At 28.9% G+C, this 11,835-nt stretch overlaps 1 protein-coding gene across 1 annotated transcript; it reads left to right on the forward strand.

The window, feature by feature from the left end:
* The first annotated feature begins 1,161 nt into the window (after nt 1–1,161).
* On the forward strand, nt 1,162–2,323 carry LOC123305104 (glycine-rich cell wall structural protein 1.8-like). Its single transcript, XM_044886720.1, has 2 exons — nt 1,162–1,315; nt 1,861–2,323. The coding sequence occupies exons 1-2, from the start codon at nt 1,268–1,270 to the stop codon at nt 2,287–2,289; spliced, it is 477 nt and encodes a 158-aa protein (XP_044742655.1). The 5' UTR covers nt 1,162–1,267; the 3' UTR covers nt 2,290–2,323.
* The last annotated feature ends 9,512 nt before the right edge of the window (nt 2,324–11,835 follow it).

An 11,835-nucleotide genomic window follows, 5' to 3' on the forward strand; every position in this document is an offset into this window, starting at 1 on the left:
CGTATAATGTATAAGACTAAAGGAAGAAGTAATAAATTCAAACAAGATCCAGTGAATGAAGGTCAAGTTTTTTTGTAATCTTCATTGTCGTTTTTGATATAAAGAATTAAATCGAATCGGAGGGGAAAATTTTTTAACCTTCCCATTAATTTTGGTACTTAACGTTTTTGAATAGGTAAGTAGATTTCGCGAACGTAAACTTTCTGTTCAAAAAAAGTTGTCTCCGATACTTTTCGACACAGAGTTCAAAATTGTTATGTAACCTCGATTTGTTAGTCTACAATGTCCACTGTCATATCAACAACGGAAGAGCTGATTCCTCAAAAACATTAACTCTCGTTCCTCCCATTTCATATAATAAACTCAGGTAATTAAATTAGAAACAGTGAATCAATAGTTGGAATTTTCCTACCAAACTTTTTACCTCTTATAATTTCGTCTCGGAAAACCATAAGGAAACAATAATGCAAAAATGGGATATTAGTGTGTGTGGAATCATTTGGACTGTTTTATCGGGGCCCTATTAATGTTTCAAAGGTTGTTATAGATTGGTTTGATTTTTGTAAAGCACAAAACAGTTTTTGTCAATGAAGTAAACAATAAATGAAAAAACAAACATTTTTAGTCAAACAACAATTTTTAATTAATTAGTAGAATTAATCAGAGGATGATAAATATTCATAAGCGTCACAATTATAATGTAAAAGATAGGTTATAGACTTTGAAAAACTTGATTTTTGTAATTGAAAAAAATATTATTATATCATTCGTTTAGAAAAAATAAAAAATAAAAACATCGAAAAGAATGAATTGTACCCTCAAATTAAAGATTCCAAAGAACTTCTTTTTTAACTTATGCACATTCCAAATTCTCAAAGACTTTTATTATAGAAACAATATTTATCAAGTTGACGCAAATAATTTAACTCATGAAAAAATCATGAATATTCTCTATCAACTTTCTGATCGACTAGTGATGGGTGGGTGAAGGAAAAGTATTAATGAAGAATTGTTTGGAAACTTTTGATACGGAACCATTAAATTATTAAAATAATATTATTATTTTTAATCAATGATCGTTATGTGACAAAAATTAAATAATTATTCAACATAATGATGAGATGGGAACCGGTTATTAGAATAAATATTTAAACAAAACAAAAAACGTCTATGGGAATTTTTTAAATTAAGTATAAATAGTCTGAAACATTGTTCTTTTCAAAAATAATAGTTTTGTGAAGTACTTGGAATAAGCACATAATTGAAAATGTTTAAACTCGTGGTGATTTTGGCATTGGCTGTAACTGTTTTCGCTGTAAGTAAATTTATTTATAAAATTAATACCATATTGAGAGTATATTTAAGTTAAAAATGCTAAAGTCCATTGATGATAAAAATCTACAAAAGGCTATCAACTGTTTTTTCCTAAAATTACACTGAAAATTTTTCTAACAATTTTAGGTTAGGTAATAATTATAGATCAGTCTAAAATCAAAATTTTTAATTAAATTCTACTACTACATTACATAATTAACGTCAAAATTTATATTATTACTTTAAGCTATATCTTTCGTAAAGAGTATTTAGTCATTTTTAAAATAAATTTTTTGGTTTTTGTTTTAATTATTCGATTAATACGAGATACCGATATATTTTCTTTTGATGTGTCTACAACCTGAAGGTGGCAGGTGACTCATAATCTTGGTGAGATGAAAAACGAAAAATTACAAAAAATATAAAATAATTACGTTAAAAAGGTCCATTTTCTTTAAAATTTATATGCTAGTATTTGCAAAAATATTAAAATTATACTCAATATTTTTTGTGAGTTACTAAAACGCATTTTTATAACTATTATAGGGGGGAAAAGAGGAAAAAAAATATGGATCAGGAAGCTTTGACCAACACGGTCATGGTGGTGGATTCCAACAAGGAGGACAACATGGTGGTTTCCAACAAGGTGGTCAGCATGGTGGATTCCAACAAGGTGGATTCCCACATGGTGGTCAGCAAGGTGGATTCCAACAAGGTGGCCAACATGGTGGATTCCAACAAGGTGGCCAACATGGTGGATTCCAACAAGGGGGCCAACATGGTGGATTCCAGCAAGGAGGGCATGGTGGAAGTCAACATGGACATGATCAATTTGGATCGCACGGTAGTCAACATGGTCATGGTGGCGGTCAGTACCAAGGTCAGCATGGTGGTTCACATGGTGGATTTGATCAACATCATGGTGGTTCACATGGAGGTTTTAGCGGACAAGGACCACATGGCCATCATTACTAATGTATTCAATAAAATTAAATTTATGTTCTTTTAATACTACTTGTATTTTTTTTTCATTCCCATTTCGATTCTTATAAAATCTGCCAAAACATACGCATCGCATGTTAAGCCATCCCAAAATGTAACAAAAAAAACTCTAATTTTCGATTCTCTGTATTTATTTGGAGTAATGCGGACATAATCATCTCGAAAAATAGCATAATTTATTTAATTCACAAAATTTTCTAGCACTTATAATTTTAAGTCTAGTATTTTTTTTAATTTGATTAAAATACCATGCGAACTTCTAAAGTATTGGGAACGAAAAACGTGTCAGAGCTTACACTTGAGGGTTTTTAAAAATGGAGGACTACACGAAAAAACAACGCATTTTCACTGCTAATCATTTTATTAATATTGGAGGTGTAGACTTTTATGCAAAATGGTCAACTTTAATTTAACTTCGAGTACAATTTTATCCTTTGTTAATTTTGAGAGACACTTGGAAATATTCTATGCGACATTTGGAATCAAATTGCAAAGTATTGAAACTAGCACTTCTTTTTACCATTTATATATTCATAAAATGAAGAAAAATCATTAATGAATGAAAAATCGTTAATTTTATACAAATTTCTCTAAAAAATAATTAGTCAGATAATTTAGTCTAGCTAATGATTATCTTAAAAAATTTCAACAAATGAAATGAATTTAAACAATTTTTTTTCCCGCATATGAATAAATATTGTTGACAAAAAATAAAAATAGCTCAATAAATTAGTGAAAATTCACTAGGGATAGATTTATAAAATATACATATAAAATATAAAGCTAAAACTAAAACCAACAACAGAATAAAACGTAAAATAACATTATATACACAGTGAGTTGTAATTGGATAAACATTTATCAGAAGGCCACTTCATGGAAACAGTCCCAAAAAGTGTCATGAGCTTCATATGTGAAGTTGGATCCAGTTTCATCTTCTTCCATTCATTGAAGACGACCATGATCTGTTACTTTCAGAAAAGATTCGTCGGCAGAGTTTTTATATCATGCATATATGTAATATGCAAGGTATACTAAGTTTAATCCCAAGTTTGTAACGCTTAAAAATATTGATGTTATGAACAAAATTTTGGTATAGGTGTTTATAAAATCACCTAATTAGTCCATTTTCGGTTGTCTGCCCGTCTGTCTGTCAACACGATAACTCAAAAATGAATAAAGATACCAAGCTGAAATTTTTACAAAGTACTCAGGACATAAAAAGTGAGGTCGAGTTTTTAAATGAGTAACATAGGTCAATTGGATCTTGAGTGCGTAGGACCCATTTTGTAAACCGTTAAAGATAGAACAAAAGTTTAAGTATAAAAAATATTCCTCATAAAAAAATAACCAACTTTTGTTTGAAACATTTTTTCGTAAACATGACTGTTTACCCTCGTGGGAGCAAATTAGACGTTAATTGTATGGTATGTATTATATGGGAATATAAGTTATGTATGTGTGACATGTATGAATATATAATGTGATAGAGTAATCAACACTATCTATGCATGGTATTTCAACAATTAACTCAGTCAATTGTTTGTTTTCACTTGTTTTAAATATAAAATGATTTTGGGATTTTTCATTGGAGATTATTTTATTTGAATACCGCTCTCAATGAATATTCTTTAATGTCGCGCAAACAAACATTTTGTAGCTCCCCCTGAAAAAGCCAAATTTTAGGATATGAAAATTTTTGCATAGGAGTAAAATTGTTGTTTGGCATGACCTTGAGAGTCAAATCTGAAATGATGCCAAATAATATACCTATGGCCTTAAAACTATTGCACTTTTGACAATTGTATATCAACTTATTCCCCACTCTGTATACATATATAAATAATTTATGTGTGTGTATATTTGTGATGTGATGTTGAATGTTATTTTTTTTTGTTATGTTCCAAATGTTTATTGACCATTATATTTATTCCAATATTATAGTGGGTAAAAATAAAATAGGCTGATGGATGTGAATGAAGGTGCCTATGTACATATACCCAGTATATAGAACAACAACATAAAAGTAGAACAATAAATACAACATTAACATGATTATAATGTTTTATGTTAGTTATGTTTTATTATAGATACATAAATATCTAACTATATTTAGTGCCTAAGGAATATTCAATTACGATATCCTTATCAAGATATTCGCACTCTTTGTCACTAACCTATGTGTTTAAAGTAAATTTTATATTATACTAGTTCGATACACACCCGCTTTACTGGGCATAAAAATTAAAACCACCGCTTTATAGCCTCCACCTCTCTTGATCTCACTTATCCTCCTTCCATAACACAGGAAGGGACTGTTTTACAAAGCTGAAATATATGCAGTTTTCAATTTTTTAAAGTGTAAACTAGTCATAATTCATTGAGTATATCAGAAAAGATGGCAATGAATTGTTTGACATTTACTATTTTAAATTTTTACAGAAATCATTAATTTATAGTTCAAAATGATGACCATAGATGGAGCAGTAAAATGTGAGATTAAATTTAATTTTGTTTTTAATTCTATCTTTATAAATTATAGCTCATGTGTTATTCTGATGTATAAGCTATATTGTTCTACAGTTTCATTCAAATTCATTTCATAGTTTTTACGTGAAAGCGTTATAAACAAACAAATAAACAAACATTTATAGGGAAATATATAAAATATATAAGGATAGAAATTGGTTCGGATTGATTAGAATGATTTAACAACCCGTTAAAATATGTATAGAGGCAAGCATATCCAGTATATAATCAGGATTTTAAGGAAATAGTTCAGAATTTAAAGGAAAAAATAGCGTTAAAATTGGTTTCTCGAAGTATAATAAATAATTTTCGCAATTTTATTATGGAAAATTGTTTAAAATTTTCCGATCCCTTTTCCGACCTGCAACATGCATTTATATCATTATGAGGACAATTTTAAGAGAATCGTCTACAAAAATTGAGGTGAAATAGTTGTTTAAACTCGATTATGCGCCGATTCGTACTGTGCAATTATGACTACAAATTTATTTGGGTTTGTTTATAAGCTTACAATCGATGGGGAATCACAACAAATACGTGTTCATATGATGTCCATAACAAACGATTTTGAGTCTTACTGTTTCGATAGGCAGTAGAGAATGATTTTATAGAAGAATATAACAATCCTTTTATGTATATATTTATGTTTTTTTGAATGAAAATGACTATACATAAATCAACAACGTATATGTGTATATAATAGGTAAAACTGTACTGTGGACTATATTAATGGTACTGCGTTTAATATACATATTGTTGGGTTGGCTTGGTGAGCTACATACCAACTATAGTATGAAAGTTTGGCATAATTGTTGGAATAGTACTTTGTACAAATCTATACAGGGTGATAATACCTTAATGTTGTAAAGGTACTTTGTACCAATCTCTATAAGGTGATAATAGCCTACAGTAATATTCTCAAACTAGTCACATTTAAGTTCTTGTTGAAGCATGATTCATGCTGATAAACTTTGGTTATTCGTGTACCCCTTAAAAAAATTGCAAAAAATCGAAAAATTTTCAATTTTGATAAAACTTAGTTTATAAAGTAATTTTGACTATTCTTTCCGGATTTTATGATCTATTAATAGAAATCATTCGGTTAACAAGCAATAGTTGACTGAAATGTCACAAAAGCACCTGATTTTGTGTCGGGGATTACAAAAAATTTTCTTTAAATATTACTAAGATTGGAGTCGGTCTATGATTGCCATATTAATTGCTTGGCGTCTGTGATTTTTCCAATACATTATGTAAAAAATTCTACTAGAAATTGTAAAAGAAACATTAACTTCTTGAATAGTCTGAGCTTTTAAAGGAATTTATTGGAACACTCTGTTTGTAGCTCACATATTATGTGTGTTATAGTTAGTTGTTAATGTTATTGTCGTTGTTGTTGTTGTTGTTACTACTACTGCTGTATAGTTGTTGAACCTCTATATACTTCTAACCTAACCTACTTCACCACCTAAAATGTTTCTGTGTAATTAACTAGTCTAATTTTCATGTCATAACAACACTCTGATTGGTTTGATTAAATACCTACTAGTTACCTATATTATATATCACATACAACTTCTCTTCTGTACTTTCTAAATTATTATTTTGTGGGGTGGGAGTAGTACACGGGAGTTTATCGAAAATTGAGCAAATTGAACTTGTTTGTGAAGAGATTTTACATTTTGATCCCATATTTCAGGAAATGCCATAACTTTTATGAACACAACAAAATTAAAAAATTAAACATTACAAGTTTTGTCGAATAAAAGTCTAACAACAATTTTTTATTTTCTTGAAATTAGTATGGGATGGCGCATGTCTGCAGCTGAGAGCGATTGAGCTAATTACGTTATAAGGGCGCGCCCCGAAAAAAACTGATCAAATGGCTGATTTTAAAGAAAATTTTTTTAAAACATTTTTCATGCACTAGCCTTATAAATTATAAATCAAAAGCACCTTTGTCGTTGCTAACTTTGAGCAAAGTTATCGATTTTAAAATCCTCTTGAATTTACTATAGTTCAAAAGTTATATCAGAGAATTATCGACTATCCCATTTGAGATAATCGAGTTCCAGAAATTCATCAACGGTCGAAATGTCAACCATACGTTACACTCATATGTCAAATGTCAACCATAGTTGCTCAAGTAGGAATAATGTTTAATTATTTTTATGTTAAATGATTAGGTTAAGTATTTTTTCGTGGATGAGAATTTTTTGGATTTATATCTGTTTGAATTTTTTTATTTAAGTTGTACATGACTCAACATAATATTGGATGAGCTGATAATTATTATAATAAAATTGGCAATCATCTAATAGTGATCCTCTCAAAAACAATAAACCAGCAACGGGATCATTTTATTGATATATTATGTTATAGAACAGGTTATGTAGTGCGTTCGTTGATATAATAATACTTTGTTTATAATTTATTTACTTCATTGCTTACAAACACACCTTGCTTTAAAATGGCTTTAAGAATAATATAATAGTTCCAAGAGCGTAAACTTGGTGTAAAATCATCGAAAAAGAAGAAGAATTTTGTTCAAATGAAGACCTACCCTATAAAGTTTTAACCTTCAATTTTATTCACAAATAGATCCCACGCATTAAACTAACAGATGGACAATTTTATGTTTGGACTCTTTTTAGTAGAGTTACGTAGTTTGCAACACGAAAAATATAATAAACATCTTCCAGTGACCTTTCTTCTCAGGTCTCTATACTTTCGTGTACAAATTTAGGATACTTGATTGACAGTTCCTGACGTTAATAGAGGACACTAAATTTTAAAAGTACATTTTTCGGTTGTTCATTTGAAAGTTTAAAACATGGAATTAATAGTATATTTTAGCTTTTGTTAAGAAGTTTATCATTCCCATCTCTGAATAAGCGTTCATAATGATTCTGTGGAAGTATCAATCTTATTTTAGAGTGGCAAAGATACTAGCTAACCAAATATGTTTTAATTTTTTTACTAAAGTTGTTGCTCGTTAGCAAAAATTGTAAAGGCAAAAAACAATAAAATAAAACATAAAAAAATCTGGGAAAATTCAGAATCGGTACTATTTTCAAGAAATGTTTTTAATATACTTTCAGGATTTTTGGTGTGGATCGTTTATAAATTGGAGTCGATTTCTACAAACATAGAAACAAAAAAAGTTAAAAAATTAAAAATATTATCAGAATCACTATCATTTTCAAGGAATTTATGTTGAATTTTTTCTAGATTTTACATCTGAATCGTTTCAAAATTGATTTTGATTCGGTTTTCGTTTAGCATAAATTGAAAAAAAAAAAGGTTTTCGTGAGTACCGAATGAACGCCCATTTTTGTCGTTTGCAAATCATAAACGAAATAAACTATATCAATGACACTGAATATAAAATAATTCAGATTCTATAAAATGCAATTTTCCGAAAAATTTTTGTTTTAAGCAGTTTCATCGTATCCATTAATGAATTAAACCAGATATTTCAGTATAATTGTATAGAAAAAGAGCTGGCACCGTCAAGAAAAAGTTGGTAGGATTTTTTCATGTTTGTGATATTTTTTATATTCTTTTTCCTATTGAAATTACGTCGGAATGAAATATGTCCTGTCTCTAAAATCTGTTGTACTGTGTCTACTGAAGAAAATCCGACTCCTGTAGGAGAAGAAAATTGCCGACTTTAACCGCGCCAATCAATTTTTTAATGTTAAAAAAACTAAGCTTTGAATGAATATTTTTATAATTTAGTTATATAGTAAAAGAATGAAGTTTCAGCTTACTAGACAGAAATTCGGAAGTTTTGCAATAAGCTAATTTCAAGAAGAAAAAATATTTCCAAAATTCAGTTTAAGTAAAATTCACGCTTGAAAACGCTGCCCGCTCTCATACCATAATAATAATGAATATTTTAGTATTTGCATTTACATTACAAAATTTAATATTCAATTTGATTTATAGATATAAAATTTATGATATTTATTTCTTTTATGCCATTTAATAAATATTAAATATTCATATTTATATGCGTGTACAAATACTACAAATAAAGGGTTTTCCATTAAAAATCATATAATTTAATAGTAATAAAAGAAATAATATAATAATATCCACTTTTAAAAATCAGATACGAATTCTCAAAATTTTGTAACTAAAATTTATGCCATTTCACAATAAAAAATCTTATTAATTAACACTTGACTGGGTAGTGCTGTTTAATTAATATTGGAAAATCATGCAATGCAATTTTAATCAAAATTAATGTTCAGTTTGAGCGACTGACCTAATAATACATGATTTCCATTGCCTTATATCGTCAATATGAATCCGATATTTATACGACCGCATCAAAACGTAAGGTTTAGTGTGCTCTAAATAGTAAACCCAAACAATACCATCGATGATGTCAAACTGAGCCTGTAGGGTTGAGTTATCGAAAAATTGTTCATTTGTTTTCAATAACGCACGCCGCTTATTGCAGTTGGGAGTAACATTTAATTGGTTTCTAATCCAATGTGGTAGAGTAATCGAAAAAAATTTGTTATTAATTACGCGCGCTGCCTATTGGAGTTGAGAGTAACATCGCAATATATCACACAAATTGGCTTAAATTACTTTTTCAAATAAAAAATGTTTTATGATCTCATACAAAAATTGCTTAATTTACGTCTACATTTCGATCATTCTAAATGGAAAACCCGTTACACAAATATTTAAATACTATTTGTTATTAATTAAATCACATTAATTAATTTTAATTAAATAAATGTTTATTTGATTTTAAATATATGATTACTATTATAGAACTACGTTGAACTGTTGATGGATCATACAGGATGAGTTGAAGGGTTATGTTAAAATTTAGCAATTTTTTATACAATTTTAACCCGACCTCATTGTCGCGTCTAGGGTCATTGTCGGATATATCTTAATATTGTGTATTATTGTACACGGGACATTTCTATGTCAATGTCTGTTTTATATCATCAATAGCAATAAAAAAAAAAAAAACACGTTATACATTTAAAATTTACATAGCCGTTGTGACCTGGTATAACTTACCCGTGCGCTCTTCACAGACGTGTAATCTTCATCGTATTACCGCAACAACACTTAAAAGAATAGCTAATATTCTCAAGAAACGATAGTTCAAGAAAGCAAAGTAGCTGCTAATATGTGTACAAAAGTTGAAAGACCGCAGCTACAGTCATATGCAAAACCAAACAAGACTATCAAGATCATGTCCAATGAATAAGATAAATATGCAAACCCAATACACTAAATGTGTTAACCAAAGATGGTTAAATACAGTCCTTACTTTTGGTCTTGGTGTCGCTTATCATTCCTCGAAATGTTTTTTTGAAGAGATTCTAATAAATGGTGTGTATAAGAGAGGCAAAAATAGGAAGTAACTAATGCCTAGTACTGTTCTGAATGAAGTTTTAATTAATAACAACCTGCCTGTATACAATCATATAAAATATAGTTTGAAACATTTGTAAAATGAAAATGGTTGAATAATATAATTATTATGATTATTTTGTAGGTAATAGCTACAACACCAGAAACTTTTATAAAACTTTTAATTTATAATCTACGCATATAATATTACTCCATATAGAGTTGTTACAAGATAGGTAGTTGCAGAACGTGAGCCCATGAAGATATGAAAATTTTATGATTCGTTTTACATGATTTTTGGAGGATTGATAGAGGAAAGTTTGATAATAATAAATAATAGTATAAAAAAACTATTTAAAAAAACGCTAGCTAAAAAAGTATGTTTTTTAGTTTTCTTAACTATTATTTATTAATTTTATGGAATGTTATCTCTACGATTTTTACGTTAATCGGCCATTGTAAGTGTGATGGAAATACCGTTTAAACTACCGTTAAACTACCAAATACCGTGTGATGGAAATACCGTTTAGGTTCCGTTAAATAAAAACATTATATGCAGATACATAAATACACAGAGACATACCAAACTAAGAAAAGCGTATTTAAACAAAACTTAAATTGGAAAATTAAAGAAAATCCCGACACAAAAGCTGGTCTGATTGATTTGTTTAAAAGGTGATTTTGAGAGGGTTTTACACATCTTTTTGTAAATCACCACCTCTTGATATCGGGTACGGAACCCTAAGCTAGAACTTGAAACATAGATAAGAACATTTTTCAACAAATTAGCCATCAAACAAAAACCATTCCAATCGGTTAATCCATTTAGGAGCTACGATGACACAAATCCAGGTCTGATCGATTCGTTAGTGCTAAAGTAGCTCCTTTATGAATGAGTCGCTTTTTATTTTGTTTGTTTGTTTGAATGGTGATTTGATTGAGAGTATTCTCAGCTCTGTTCTAACAACATTTTCTTATCCGTTTGAAGATCATCACCGTTATTTCGAAAATCAAAGTAGGTACGCTGATAAAATGTAAAATGTAAAATGTTTATATAAACGATGTAAAATATTTATATATTTGGATGTATTTAATTAATAAGATGGTGTATTATAGGTAAAGCTTAGGCTAGGAACTATAGATTCTAGGACGTATTGTAATTTAATATTGTAAAATGACGACATTAATAAATAATTTTCAATTCAATTCAATTTTATCAATCTTCCAAAAGGTAAAACGTATCGTAGGATTTAGTGTTCATTTTTGGCTCACGGTCAATATGAACTACCCACATGTTGTTATGAAAAGGTTTTTGTGTATTAATTTTAAAATAAATTGCATTTTCATTGTTCAGGAAATAAACTGTGTGTTGTTGAGAGTTCGTTTTCGTCTACAATAATACTACAAAACTAAATTATATTAAATTTCATGATAAATTTCTCGTATAATTTAATTATTATATTAAATCAACCTTGTTAACATCGCCGTGTTAAATCGTTTAAATTCATTTAAAAGTATACCTATTCTAGGATTTATTTCGATTAATTTTAATTTTTTAGGGTTAACAAATGTAACGAGTTTGATGAATTGGAAAAATGT

This window comes from Chrysoperla carnea, chromosome 1 (assembly GCF_905475395.1).
Source record: "Chrysoperla carnea chromosome 1, inChrCarn1.1, whole genome shotgun sequence".
NCBI classification, from domain to species: domain Eukaryota; kingdom Metazoa; phylum Arthropoda; class Insecta; order Neuroptera; family Chrysopidae; genus Chrysoperla; species Chrysoperla carnea.

What these genes read in the sequence shown, in the direction of transcription:
- LOC123305104 (XM_044886720.1), top strand. Translation starts at nt 1,268, where the DNA reads ATGTTTAAACTCGTGGTGATTTTGGCATTGGCTGTAACTGTTTTCGCT. An exon ending in TGGCTGTAACTGTTTTCGCT is followed by an intron (nt 1,316 to 1,860) that starts GTAAGTAAATTT and finishes TAACTATTATAG; the next exon opens with GGGGGAAAAGAGGAAAAAAA.